Source organism: Eufriesea mexicana, unplaced genomic scaffold (assembly GCF_001483705.2).
Source record: "Eufriesea mexicana isolate 0111107269 unplaced genomic scaffold, ASM148370v2 scaffold798, whole genome shotgun sequence".
Lineage (NCBI taxonomy): Eukaryota > Metazoa > Arthropoda > Insecta > Hymenoptera > Apidae > Eufriesea > Eufriesea mexicana.
This window is the reverse complement of record NW_016908980.1, coordinates 655355-670697: the sequence shown is the minus strand read 5'-3', so window position 1 is coordinate 670697 and position 15343 is coordinate 655355. Positions and strand designations below refer to the sequence as shown.

At 50.5% G+C, this 15343-nt stretch overlaps 1 protein-coding gene across 1 annotated transcript; it reads left to right on the top strand.

Moving 5' to 3' along the window:
- Positions 1–9790: 9790 nt before the first annotated feature.
- On the top strand, positions 9791–11480 carry Sgf29 (SAGA-associated factor 29). Its single transcript, XM_017899237.1, has 2 exons — positions 9791–9916; positions 10431–11480. The coding sequence occupies exon 2, from the start codon at positions 10509–10511 to the stop codon at positions 11388–11390; it is 882 nt and encodes a 293-aa protein (XP_017754726.1). The 5' UTR covers positions 9791–9916; positions 10431–10508; the 3' UTR covers positions 11391–11480.
- The last annotated feature ends 3863 nt before the right edge of the window (positions 11481–15343 follow it).

Below are 15343 nucleotides of genomic sequence, written 5' to 3'. Positions count from 1 at the left end.
TGAGCAGTTTGATGGCCTTCTGCGATTTTAAAGGTTATCGCGTTTCTCTGAAACGGTAAATCGCACAGTCGAAATACCAAGCGAGTTTCTTCCCCTGGCTGTCCCTACTCGCCTTCCATTCGTATCGGCATCAGCCGAGGAAAAGGAGAAAAGGAAAAAGAAAATGCGATATTTAAATCGCGTTCCAAATAATCCACTGGAATAATCGATATCGCGGTAACGAAATAGTTACGAAAAGTTGCAGGCTCGAGCAGCCATCGATCTCAATTAGTACAACTTGAAAACGCGTCTCAATCCCTGGGTGATTAATTAACTCCAATTAGAGCGGCGAATAAAATCGGCGCACGTTACTACAAAATTACGCAACAATGACCGAGAGAGATCTCTGTGGAAGTTTCACCGACAGATGTTACGGCCCTGTAACCGTAAGAGCCAGAGCAACTCGCGTCGTAGGTGCGTGCGATCGGCGCGTACAATATATCGGTAGGTGTGCGTGCCGAGGCTGGCCGGCAGGGCTTATAGGTGGGGAGTCATAAATACGGTATTTATTGGGTTTGTAATTGTCGGTAATTAACATGCGCTCACAGCGCATACGGGACCCTTTCGCTTTCTTATTACCGTGTCGTGGCTCGTTACAGAAGAGCGAGTGCCTCCGCTTTGCATACGGGCATCTCAATACCGACCATCTCTTCCTCCTCCTCCTCCACCTCCTCTCCCACTTCCAACTCCTCCTCCTTTCTCTCTCCTCCTTCCAGATCGCGTTTTCTCCGCGGTTTTTCCTTCTAATTCTACCCCTCTTCCTCGTCCGATCGCTTTTTCCCACTCCCACCTCCCCGACTAGACGGTCTTTCACTCCCCTCTCGCCCCCCGCGATGTCTCCGCCACGCCGTTCACCGGTTCGCCGTTCCCCCCTTTCGTTCGGGGTGGTATTCGGCATCGATCGACTTATCGATACTCTCGATCGACGATCGGCACGTCGCTTAGAAGGCAGCGTTAAGGTATATATGACTCGAGGAATTCCTGTAAACGAGCAGCGTACTCGTATCCCGGCCGGTTTACAATGCTATTTATCTCGTGTTCGCCGGGAACCCCGCGTCCTCGCTACGCTTTCATGTTTTTAGTTATACGTATTTCTCGTGCCGCGACCGCGCCGGTTGTACCGCGTCTTCCATGCTTGCGAAACTATCCGCCGCCACGGTGCTCCTATTGCCCCCATAGATTACCGTCAACCGGACTCATCCGCTTACGAGTCCGGTAATTGCCGGCACGGTATTGACAACGCGCCCAACGAAATTACCACGATCTCCTCTGGTTCTCGCGCCGTCTCCTTCCCCGTTCTTCTCCAGCTCCTAGCCGCGCGGTCGTAGCGAAGGGGGAAAAAGAAGGTAAAAATCGGGGAACCGTATAAATTATCCGCGAGCCGGAAACGCATAAAGCGGGCCCGTTTTCCGTTCGACGTTTACACGGTGTCGGTTTGCAGAACGATTAACTGCAACTTTGTCGGGTTTATTGAAATGATGTAATTGAATACCTCGCGGTGAAACTGGTCGGCTTAAGGCTGCAGCCTAACTTCGTCGTGGTTGTCGTGATCGGATCGCGAATTATCATAAATCTCCTTCGCTCTTAATACGTTCCCGTATCCCGCGGCTTCGCCCCTTTTCGTCTCGTTCTCTTGCTCGGCCCTGTTTCCGCAACTTTGACGAACATCGTTAACTCGTTCGAGCCGAGCTGTTCCCGTTCCCGTTCCCGTTCCCGCTCCCGTTCGGTTTCCCGTTCTCTGCCCGGCTTTGTTTCGCCCGACTGTATCTCCGCTAACTACTTTCATCGATCGTACGTTCCAGTTCTTCACCGTCTCGTACGAAGCGTACGTAAGTTTCCGCGCGAATCGCGCCGGGGACCATTTATAACCGACGCCGCGAATTTAAAGTTGCATCCGCGCGTGTTTCCATTCCAACTTGGCTCGTATAAATCCACCGCTAAGTGGAGAGCCGTGATCTTAGTTAGGGAGATGAGAGGCTATCGCGTATTCGAAAACTTTTTCCTGCAGTTTCGGACTCCCCCTCGCCCCGTTTAATCGATGAAACACGCGGCGCGGCTCGACCCTATCCCCTAACCGTGTACCACCGTTTCCCTCCGCGAGAGATAAAGAATCAGCCTCGGCCGACAATCTTGGCTCTTATCCGGGAGTATGCGAGACGAAGATTCGCTACATCGAACCCTGTTAAGGTCTCCGGCTCGCGGATAAAAAATAAAAGGGCGGAGGGGGAGAGAGAACGGAGGGTGTCCCCGTAGGAAGTGCATCTGACCATCGATAAAGCCGGCTTCCCGTGTCGCAGCTGCGCCTGCCTTTTCCAGCCCAGGCCTCCCCTTTCGTTCGAAAGTGCCATTTAACGAGGGAAATCTCCGCCGTGTTTCCTTTCACGTGCCGTTCGTACTTTCTCCTCGCGCGTCACACGCGTTCCTCCTCTCTCGATCGCGGAATCCCGCGAGCATTCGTAGGTTCCGCGACGAGTCTCATCCTCGAGGATACCTCTCCAGCTTTGACACGCTCCGAGCAACCACTGCGACTCCGAGCTTTTTCTCGGCAAGGTTACGAGCTAGAAATCCGATCTATTAATCCGCTTCGCGAACGCAGCTTTCCTAAAGCGCTTAGAGCGTGTCGGTTTCGCCAGGCTGCCCTGTCATCGACGAGAAGGCCGTTAACGAGCACGTCCGAATTATCACGGCAAACCGAAGGGGAAAACGTATCCGCGGGTCGAGGCTGATTGTCGAGCGAGCCAAAGTTTAACGCCGCTTGAAATCCACGGAGAGGCTTACTGCCTGACACACGAGAGTGGCGAGAAGAGAGAGAGAGAGAGAGAGGGGGAGAGAGGCAGAGCTAGTACCAATTTGCAGTCTGTTCGATGTCTCGAGGTCTTCCTCCCCGTGTCTTGGCAGGGTTGACTGGCTGACACGCGCGAGACAGGCCGAGGCCGGTGTGTAAGCAAGCGAAACGAGCGACTAAATAAAGGGGTGGACGAGCTCTTTCTCTCTCTCTCTGTTCGGTTCGAGGAGGCAAATTTGGAAAAGGGTAGTTTGGCGGGGTGGTTAGGTATGAGGTCAGGCCGGAGGAAGTCGCGGAGAAATTGATGTTAGCCGTTTGCATTTATTATTAATACGCTCGTCGACCTGTCGCTGGGGCCAACGTGTCAGCCAGCGACGTTTCAACCCCTCTTTCAGACCCTCTTCTCCTGTCGCTGCCCCCGGACCTTTCGGGCGGACACGTACGCCTTTTCCCTTCTTTCTCCTTTGCCGGTGTCAATCCGCCGAGAAGCGGAGCATCGAGAGAGGTGGAAAAGGCAGTTTTAATTATTCAGCTGCAGCTAAATCGCGTCGCATCGCTTGAAATAATCCGATCCTCGAAATATACCCAGTTTCCCCGTTCGTTCACCTCGCGGCAGTCACGCGATTGCGTTTCGCTACGAGTTTTAAGAATAAACGATCCAATTAAAAGCGAATTATATCGAATCCATAGAGAATTACATTCCGTGAGCCGCGAAGCAACAAAGGGGGCAATATTTCCGCGTGAATCGCAAGTGCAAATTCTCGTTTGCGCAGAGTACGATTTCCGATTTTCTCTGGTTACTTTTCCCGATATTTATAAGCTCTCGAGGAATTCGCGTAAGCCGTGGTGGATAAAACGCGCGTCCATTTTCCCTGTCGATTATCCGTTTCCTTCTTTCTTCCTTTTTTACAGCAACAATGAGGTAATTCCCTTCGCGGAAATTCCCTGGCGCAAACGGGAGCCAACAGGGTCGATCACCGGAAAGCTCGTGTAACTCGCAGGGATCGATTTCCGAGTGACGAAGGACAGCGAAGAAGGGATCGACGTAGGGAGAGAGTCGATTCAATCGCGTTAATGCTCGTGTTCGTGCATTATACAAGGTCCGAGGGACTTGTCGCGCCTTTGGGGGAATAAAAGAAACGTAGCCAGAATTCTGGCACCTCGGACCGGACATTGTCGTAAATCAAACGTCACCAGGATCCCGAGGAGCTCGATTATGAAATCAACCTTTCGATCTCTCGCTCTCCTTCACCCCGTCAACGCTGCAGCACCGCACAAAATCTCCGCGAGATATGATAAACGTTCTCGTTTATCTTATCGGGGCACGTGCACCGGATTACGTAAAAGGAAATGTTTCATTTGGAACGTGTTCCTAGCGCCCGTTGCAGACCGGAAGCGAGATAATTCAGATAAAGGGTGCAAATTCGAGCCACGCTTATGCTAATCTGGTTATTTCCATATTTATCGAGTAAAAATCGGTTTAATTTGTTTTTCATTATCTTCTTTCCTTTTTTTCTTTTTTTCTTTTCTTTCCTTTTCTTCTCTTTCCGAGGTCTGTACCCTTAGTTCGAGCAGCCTCGATAGGAGAAACGCGATAGCGAGGGGTGAGCACTGGAATGGCAAGTTAAAAAGGACTGGGCCTATTTAAATGATTTCTATTTAAATAATCGCCACGAGTTCTCTCCGTGAAACGTGTCTCTCGATCTCGCGCGGGAAAATGTAAATTTCGCTCGACAGCGCAGTCCATTTTCATCACACCTCGCGCCGTTATTGCGCCACGGAATCGCGGAATAAGATATTCCAGATAGTCGATAATGCGGCACGATACCGCGAATGGTAATTTGCTTGATTTCAGATGCGAAGTATGCCAACATTAGACCCCGATGCACGCCGGTTTTCTCGCGTTCGACCGATGAAAGAGCCGATAACGTTACGCCGGGGAAAACGGATGGCGTAGATTCCTCTTTCAGACAATTTCTCTACGCGAATTCAATTTTCCTATGACCTCTTAATACGCCTGCCTGTTCTTGCCCGCTCGAGACAAATGTATCCTATCGTCGGTTATCACGAGGGATTATTAAGCCACGGGAAAGAATGTTCCCTCCCGTGTAAACACACGAGGGCGTCGGAAATCGGTCTGGCGGCGATCGCAGATAAGCGAAAATCGTGACGTTTCGAATGCTAATTTTCTTAACCTTTCGCGCGTAGTTAGCCGCGCGAAAAGCCGCCTAGATCGCGGATTCGTTTCCCGTGCAACATCGCTTGACAAACGAGCCGATCGAAAACAAAAGAGAGAAAACACGCCAGTCACGAAGCGTCGATTTCCCTTCTCCCATCGAACAGAGTCGATTTACGAGCATGGATTCCACGCGATTTCGTTCTTCCTGCTCTCGTAGGCCTCGCACTCGACGTCGAAGCGACCGGCAACAACGTGGCTGCGTTTGACATTTCCATTCTGCGCCTTGCCGAGGATTTGTTTGAAATATCGTTTATGCCGGCCGGTATCCGGCATCGTGGCCGGATTAACCGCCGCAACAGGTCGTTAAGTCGGCCCGTTGTAAAGCGTCGATATTAGATGAAAATCCAGCCGATCCGCGCGACCCGACGCGTGCATCGCTCGATCGACCTGTTCCGCGCGCGTCCCCGATTTATGCCGCATCCACCGGCCGTTCTTTGCGCCCGATTCTTTCTTTCTCCCGTGTTTTCAGACTGTTCTCGTTCGTGTGCTCCGCGCATAAATGTCACGGGTGCAATGATAAATTTCGCGCGCGCGACATGCCGCGTTACGGCGCCGTTCTTGCCTTTCGTTCGGTTCGCTGCTGTTTCACCGATCCCGTTGTTTTATGTACCTTTCGGTCAACGACATAGAAATATTATCCAGACATAGAAATATTATCGATCTCTTGTTACCATTTTTCTCTTCCTTCTCTTTTCTCCGTACGAAAGATCACGACTGTCTGAAACGTTCGTGGAGGGTGTTCACACTGAACCTGTGTACATACCGGTGCTCAAATGGTCTCTTTAAAAATTTTAATTAAAAATTCCGCATTCAACCCTGTCGTTTGGATATCTTTTCTTTTAATACAGGTGTTGTAAGTCAGCTACGCCCATGCAACGATGACGACAGGCCTGTTAAAGGTAGCAGGCCAATACCGACCTTTGCACTTCAAGGGGTCGGTTTTGGGGGTTTAAAAGTGCCCGCTGTCCCTCGGTGCTCTTCGCTCTCGAATCAGAAACAGTACGGATATCTTATATATTGTGACCCACAGTGGCATTAAAAAAGATTCTAGTATTTCATTTGTATATTGCATAAAGTGTATAAATTTCACGTATATTAAACCTTCATAAATACAGTTGCTGTATAACCGAATACGGTTACTTCCCTGCACGTTAATCATTTGGCTATTTCCTTCACGAAATTCCCAACAACAGGTATTACCAATTTTTCTCAATCTCCTCGCGTTCCATTTTTCTATATTTTTGCTTATTTTATTTCCGCGCGTATCAGCTGGATCGGTTACGGTACGGTTGAGCGTTAACGCGCGTAAGTCAGAGGATGCCAAGAGAAATTCGCGTTCGTTGGTCGATACGCGTGCTGGAAAGGAATATCAGCGAGCAGACAGGGCGGCAAAGTGAATAGCATTGTGCACGATCCTACCCCGGGGCCCGACATCTCCTTACGCCTCGTTAGACGCCTTGTTTCGCGCCACGAAAACGCACGTACGAGCATACGGTGTAATATCGCGGATTGTGACTGCTAAGCTCGTCGCCTTTCATAATACTGGTTTTAATGGCCCATTCTGGGCCCCACCCAGAGGCTGTCGAGCAAAAAGGAATTGATTTTCACGCCGGCGTCCTGCGACTACTCGACGAAGAAGCAACGAGAATTTCGACGAAACGGTGCACGCACGAGTGGACTAACGTTTGTCGTGGGATTCGTAGTTATCAACGCGAGAATCCCATCGTTATCAGCGTCCCCGTTCATCCGGTATTCGGTATGCCGTGGCAGGTGGTCCGTTGGGACCGAGGAGATATTTACAACGGGCGATTCGGTGAAATTCCATGAAAAATTCACGAGCGTGGCGGTAATTAAGGAAACGACGGGGATTGCAGGGAGAAATTGTTTCAAGGAAGAAATCGTTCTCGTTGGGACGTATTCGTTGGTAGTGGTCCGCCCATTAGAACGATATTTTATGCCTAATTGATGCAAAGTAAGTCGTAAGAACGTCTGCTGATTTGAATTGTTAATCGGCGTACAACGCCGGCCCATTGATGTCTAATTATCATGTACAGCGCGATTCAATGGCATCGGGCCACGATGGAGGAACCTATGAATCATATTTAAAGACAAATGAATTTCTCAGCATTATATGCAAAACGGTCGGTGAAGCGGGCCTCTCGGCGTTATCAGCGCGTGATTTTGCAAAGGAAAAGTAAGCGAGCGCGCCAGTAAGGTAGTCGATAATTATCCTGCCAACCGCGCGGTAATAAATCAATGCTTAGAAACAAAATGACAGGGACGATGGTCGTTGATAATACACGTGTATGTACGAATGTACGCTAATTGCACGCGCCGGCATGGAGATATATACGACGAGCTCCACGAGATTAGACGAGCCCTCCCGCTATATCCTGCTGATTTCAGACGTTGTATCTGTCTTGCACAACGCGCGCGCGCGCACCACCGTGTTGCAATAAACATTGTAACGTTAATGCTACAGGCTACGTGTACTCGACGAGCGTGCAAATGCGCGTTTCAAGAGTCCCGCTAAATTTCGACGTCCTTCGATCATTAGGATCGTTGCGAGCGAGACGAGTTCTCGGGTTCTTGCACACAGGGATACGTGCACGCGTACGTGCATAGGCTCGGCGAAACGTAATCGTCGTGCCGGTATGTGGGAAAGTGGTACCAGCAATAAAATGGAATTAATATTACGCGAGAGTTAAAGACAGATGCTATCGATCAACCGAATCCGGGATAATCTATTAGAGTTTAATATCCTGTAATAATAAAGTCGGATCATTTATTGTTTTCTTCGTTTACGAGCAAATAATTTGTTCCCGGGGCTTCATTACAAATGGACGTGGTAGAGGGATAAATCAAAGGAGTAATAATTACAACGTGCAAGCGAGAGAGTTTCTGAAGAACGAGGCACGTGTGACTACGGCGTGTTTGGAGAGCTAACGTACGCCATGCGTCAAAGTCATCGTGACAAATGATTTTTTTATCCGATGATTAGACCCGCTTCTTTCCTCTTTCCAGGCCGTCTTTTATCGTCGACCTGGGATACTTTTAGCGAAACGTATGTAAAGTTTGCCGGCTATATTCGGAACGAGAGCGAACAATGCCTTCCGTACTGTACAAGCGACCAGGTATAAATAACGTATCGTTCCTATGTATAGCTCTTTGTTCCGTGTCATGCCGTGTCGCGCAATCGTTATTGCGACTGTGCCTAGGAAAGCACACTCGCGCTGCATAAAACTGTACGCTCGCGGTAGCCACGGGCTAATTATATTCGCCTGTATCGAGGAATAAAAATTCAAAGAACACTTTTGCGCAGGAACAAATTATATCCTACATCGTTGCTACCCCGGCTCTAGCCAACCCACACGGGCATACCTATGGAAATTTCCGAAAATAACGAAATAGCTCTCCGGCCCACGCGGCCTGCACTCGCATTGTTCGCGCCGCTTGGGAACAGGTTGAATCGGTTGCGATTTCAGGCTCGCGAGCCTGTGTAAGGGCCACGTACGCGCCGGTGGCACGCGTGACACGCATCTCATTGCGAATAGGTCACGGAGTTCGTAAGAACCCGGCCGCCTCGCGCTTATGTACGTTTATGGTGCGCTCACGCTGGAACGCAGCCCAGCCATCGTTTCTCGTCGCAATGTCCATGGGATTCTCCAGCGTCCGCTAAGCGTCGCGTTTCGCGTCGCTATCGGGGGCCGTTAGCGATGATGCACACCGTCTCTGATGCACGATCCCAGCCATGGCGCTACATCATCCGCCACCTAACAACAACGATAGAGAGCTTTTCCGCGCCCGCTGATTTACGCCGCTCCTCGCCACCATGGATGCTCGCGTAATTTACCAACCGATTGATTATTCCTCCCAACGGCCATCCGCTTTTCCTCCAACCGATAGTTTTCGCGCCATCGTTCCCGGTCACGCGCCATTTGCCTCGGTTTCGCCCGACGAAATGGCTGACCCGCGTAGAAAAATTACGAAACCATTGCCCCTGTCGTCGTGGATGAAAAAGCGAGTGGAACCCGAATTCGGGCAATAAATTTTGCATTTTCAAATAAACGACTTTGAACGAAACCGGAAAGGTTGGCGGGGCGTATGAAAATGAAAATAAGGAAAATATACGTTCGTTTCGGGAATTGTTGTTCGGGGGAAAAAAAAATTCGCGCTGTTTATTACGTCTGGCAATTTTTCGTTTACTGCAAAATGTCGAGGGATTTGTTTCATTTTCTTCAGATAGAAACGTATCTTACGCGAAGAAGAAAGACGAAATTGCAATAGTCGTAACCAGGTATGCCGTGTGCTAGATTCCCGACAAAGCGTGCGTAAACTGGAATTCCCGGGAAATATTGGAATTTCTCGTTTTCGACTAACGGATGAAAAACTGCAATAACGTCCCATTTGTTTCGAGGTTCTCGTTCCGCGCAATGAAATAACAGTTACCGGTATTGTCAATTCGTGAAATCATATCGCTAATCCGACGGTATATACACGTTACGTTTCGTTTTATAACTGCCACTTCGCATACGCCGGTTTTACGGTACGTATTATATAAATTATTAACGCGAAATTCGACGATAAAGTATTATACGTTGTAGCGGACAAAATTATTGCCGGCCGGTTAGTTGGAGCATTTGGCAGCAGGTGGCAGCACTACCTTAGCCGTGGCTCGCTCGTAATATCGCGGCGTGAATGGTGGGAGAAGCAGTATGGCGCAGAAGCGTACCCACAGTCGATTGTACGACGTTGGATTGCTTTAGTGCCGCCTGTAACTTCGCGTTAGAAAGGCGAGTATTCAACGGTTTGCTTCGACGAATTGGACGCCGATTTTTCCTCCGCAGAATGAGGTACGTTTAAATCTTGATGCATTTTGTAACGACCGTCCGCGAGCATGCTCCTATCGATCCATCAACTCGGCTACCTAACCGGTTTCCTATTAATTATACGCGGAGAAATTAGTTTGTTTTATAGCTTTTTGTTGTTGCATGATAATTTTATAGCGATGTTTATTGAAACGAACGTGTATTAAAAAGATAATTTATTAGGTATTTGAAATATTGCTAGAGTTTCATTGAGAAAACTCGAAACGAGATTGGTGTCGTGGCGTATCGCGTAGCGTGTCGAGTTGCGGTGATAGAGGTCGCGGGTTCAAATCCGCCAAGGCGGGAAAACTTTTTTTTTTTTTTCGTCTTACTTTTTTTCAATTATACTAACCGTTATTATAACAGCTCGCGTGCTTTAATAATATTCGTGTACGTTCGCGCAACTAAATATACGAATTATAAACGCGTAATTTATACTAAAATATTCTCCTTCGAGCTTGTTATTATTCCACGCGTGAATTATTATTTCCATTTATAGAACCCGCGTGTCCAGATGCGCAGGGAGGAGATGAGAACGTAAAACCCACACGTACCGACACGTGTTCCACACTACGAGATGCCGTTCACAGCGGACGCGGCGGCCAGTCAGATCCAGGAACGACTGAAAAACCTGTATCATCTGGTGCACGAGATCGAGACGCAGCGGGTACGCTCGGAACACAATCTGAACAACATCGTGAAGACTTACGAGAAGGTGACCCCGGAGGACAAGGTGTCCCCGTACTACCAGCAGAAGCTGAAGAACCTGTACAACGCGGCGATCGGTGACTCGCAACAGGAGGAGGAGACTTTGCGTAAGGCGCTGGAGAAGATCAACGAGATCCGAGCTATCAGGAACGAGCGACGGATACAGGCTCGCAACGCGGGCAACAAGGAAACTATTCGGCGAGGTGCCCTGATGAAGATGTTACTGAGCACCGCGCAGACGCTCCCTCTGTACGTCGGCAAAACACCAGGAGCGAAGCCGCCCTCTCTTTGCGGGGCGATCCCGGCTGAGCTCACGTACATCGCGAAGATGGGAGACATGGTGGCAGCTCTGGTGAAGGGGTCGGAAGAAGAGGAAAATTGGATCCTCGCGGAAGTGGTGCAGTTCAACCCGACGACGAATAAATACGAAGTGGACGACATCGACGAGGAACAAAAGGACAGGCACACCTTGTCGAGAAGAAGAGTGGTGCCGCTCCCGTTAATGAGGGCTAATCCAGAGACGGATCCTCACGCCCTATTCCCCAAAGGGTCCATCGTGATGGCATTGTACCCTCAAACGACCTGTTTTTACAAGGCAGTGGTGAACCAGTTGCCCACTACCGCCACCGAGGAATACGAGGTCTTGTTCGAAGACGCCACCTACGCGGACGGCTACTCGCCGCCGCTGAATGTCGCGCAGCGTTACGTGATCTCGATTAAAGAGAGCAAAAAGAACAAGAGCCAGTGCTAACGAACGATTTTCGCTGTCTAATCGCTGTCAGTATTATCTTCGACGTTATTTCCGCGTTTGTACCTCGCGGTACAGCCTCACGTTTTTGTACCAGACACTCAGATTAGCTGTAAATAAAGTTTATGATTTTCGATAATTGGTCAATCATTGGGGATCGTTCGAGCAGCAGCGCGTCGAAACTGATCGATCCCCGGGAACGGGAAGTCATTCGAGATATCCGAGGTTCGTTCTCGACGTAATTATTTCGTCGATTGCGTACGTATCGGTATTTTTGTCGAAATCACACGGTTTGTCGTTAAGCTCGGGGCCCGGGATCGATGGGCCGGGATCGAAGGAAATAAGCACGTACTGACAGTTAGGGTCCTGTTTCCGCGATACTCTTGCGCGCTGGGGGTAATTGGCGTAGATTATACGACGATAATAGCGGCATCCTTGTACACGCGGGTGGACCTTAACCTGGACTGGTCTGACCTTTCGTGGAATCGATTCTCCGTGACTCCGTTCGACCGGGCAATTTCTTCCTGTACGGAATAAATCTTCCTCTTCGCGCTGACACGGCCAAGACAGAGAGAGGATTTGCCAGGTTGCGTGGCCAGGTGTAGGAGGGAAGGGGGCTGAATTGGACGCGAGGCAGGCTGAAAGGCGAGCCGCCGGTTCGCCAGCGAAAAAGGGACGCAGAACGAAAGAGAGTGGCGTGCAATAATTGATTCCATAATCGGTGGCTGCCGCCAGACATCAAAGTGGCTCGGTACCCGCTTCCAACCCCCAGCAGACTGACCGGGCCAATCTTCCTTCATTATTTAACTTAACTAGCCCTGCTCCAAGTCTCATAAAAAAGCGGCTCCGCTTTCGTCGCGTCGACACGTACTTCGTCCCTCTTTCTTCCTCGAAATTCTCCGAATCGCTTCGCCGATCCCATTCGATAAGGGCCTCCTGCTCGATAGGCACCGGGGGGAAAAGTGGTCGCGAGATATGCGGGTAAAAAATGTACCGATAAGATTATTCCAGTTATCGATCGATCGCGTTCCCTTCTCCGATCTAACGTACACACGCGATACGCGAATCGTTACGAAAGCTTGGAGCAATTGATACGCGTGCGGAATATGTATTTTAGAAATAGACTCCGCTGGTCTTATACTCCCAACAAAGCGCTCCCGTGTACAATCAGAATCCACTAGTTGGCCAAACACTGCCCGAACAGCACGGGAACCCGCGTTAGTCGGAATTGCTCATTAACGATTCGCAGGGTCGCTCTGGGGCCAATAACCGAAATCCGAACGACGGTATTCGAGGAGAAGGCAAAACTGGTCGTTTCCTCCGCGAAATACCGAGCGTCGACGTGTCCGCGGCAGCCATTTTCAGCCGCGGAATTAATTCAGCCGGCGCGATTAGCTTCCGCGACGTGGGCGAATTCCGTACGACTTCCACGCCACCGCGTGTGCCAATACCCTCGTAGACACGCGTCCGTGCCGTTATCGTGGCGCAGGCTCGACCTAATCGAACCTCCACGGGCCTCGAGTTCGTACTACCTGGCTGATACAAGTGGATTCGGAGCATGCAAGCCACCGGAAGCCAAAACTCGCGCCCGTGCACGCGAGCCGTCCTTTTCACCCCGACTTCCAGCACAGCCTCCCTCTTCGCCCCTTCCTGCCCGCTTCCCCGTTCCTGTTCCATCCCTTCGTTCATTCGTACCACGTTCTCGGTTATCCGAGTAATTCCTCGTCTCGACGGTTTCGCCCTTCTTTCCTTCTTTCTCTCCCGTCTTCCTCCGAACCCTACGCCCACCCCGTTCCGCGTTCTTCCGTTCCAAGCTGCAACCGATCGGACCGGGTTCGCCTAACCCTCCGGTAACGACGCGCGGTATTTTTCTTCGCCAACTCGTAATTACGGCCCTGCTCCCGCGAGCATATTTTATTTCGTTTCGAACCGATCGATCCGCCGACGCCGGTATCTGTCACCGCGGCTCGGCCGAGCTTCTGCCATCCGCTCCTGGCGATCATTAGTCTTCCTTTCGATAAATTGCCGGCCAGATGCGGCCGAGCCGAGGTGTCACCTCCGCGGCTTCCACCGCTGTCGAGAGTCGAGGTCAGATATCAAGCGAGGTCAACGTTTCGAGAAGCCTACGCGCTTCTTCCGCCACCGCGGAGAGAAACTCCGATCCTGCGGGAATAAATTCGTCTTTCCTTTAAATTTTCGTTTTAATTAAAAGCTACCCATTGACGCTTTTTACGAGCCGGAATTCGTTCGAGCGGGATAATACGTAACGTTAATTTCCACGTTAATTCCCACGATCTGCGCGCTTTTCAGCGGGGGAAATTTCATTTTTAAGAACGACCGGGGATCGCGCGGATAGCCGGGTATCGATGAGAAAATCGGAAACCGATGAACCGGGCCGTAGAGTTTCCCGTGGTATCGAGGAAAGGAGAACACGGGAAAGGGATTACACACCCGGTCCATGCGTCGGACAGCCCGTAGATTTTCATTTTTTTAATTAATACGAGCCCGGAGAATGGGGCGGGGTTGGGGGAGGAGGTCGATAAGACCGGCTAACGAGTTGCCAACGTCTAATCCGGGCTCAATGTCGAAAACTGTCGGAATTCTTGCAGGACGCGTAATGAGTTCTGGACCGAGTGGAGTCCGGATGTTAATAACTTTTAGCCTTTGAACGGGCGCGCGACGCGCGAAGCATCGGCGATCGAGCGAAACGGGAAAGAGGAGGAACCCCATCGGCTGCCTTTCGCTGCCCGCGGACACCTTTAGTCCGGATTTTAAGCGTGGAATAAATTTCTACGGGGGCCCCGATCGAATCTGAAGCTATCTAGTCTCGCGCGGTTGCAATTCCCGACTGGAGAGCACAATGCCAGCGGTTCGTGTACCACTACTCTTTTCCTTCTCGATAGCAGCGACACTTTAGACGGAACGATAGCGAGTCGGTGGAACGTAGGCGGTTCGAGTGGCGCGGCCATTTTTAAAACGTCCCAACGAGTGGCACTCGGAGCCCGTTGCACGCTCGCGAGTCGAATCGCGCGGTATCACAGGCGGAATCAGGTGTTTGACCTCCACGAAACGTTGCCCGGGTCCAGGCGAGCTTCCTTGAATAAATAAGGGTCACGAGGCATCTTGAGGCATCGATCTAATTGCTCTCCGCTTCGAGTACGATCATTGGTTCGCATGGGACGGGACAGTTTCCCGGTGCACGCTGCACGGAAATAGCAACTCTCCGCCAGCGTGCGGATATATACAAACGATACTGCCTCGCCAACGATCGGCCAACTTCTTCCAATTTTTCTTCCGAATTTCACAGCCGAGGAAACGAACTAGTTTTAATGGGAAACCGGTAGATCCAATTCCAAGTTGGTAATTCGGTTGCGTCGTCTAATGGAGGAACGCGGGCTTCTGTCGGAATGTAGGGTAATTGAATGCAACGTCATAACGATCTGTCAGCAATACAGGCTTACCAACCTCGCTGGGAGGAGCCGTTCCTTTACATCAGGGGTCGTCGCTTTCGACGCGGACGATTTGTTATGTTTTTCGACGCCGGCAGCCGCGCATTAGGGGGAAAGACGAGTCGCATTAGGCGAAACGATTTTCTCTTTCTCGACGTATCTCAACCGGGCATTTGTCTTCCGTGGCACGCGGGTTTCATGCTTTCGATCCTCGGAATCGTCAGCCTCTCGTTCGACGGGGGCGTTGCGAACACGAGCCACGCGAAGCGGCCACGAGGGGTGGCACAGGGTGGTCGAATAATTCATAAGCGGGCGGTTTCTCGTTAATTAATTGCATTTGCCAATGAAGGCGGGGCAGTTTAAAACTTCCTTCATAATTCAGACCTATAATCGGTTATCGCGATCGTTATCTCGCGTTACGGCGCGATCGTCCCGGAAATTAGCCTGCACTTTTACGACTTCCTCGCCGAAAGAATTTTAATTTCGACGAAGCCGATCACGTTCACG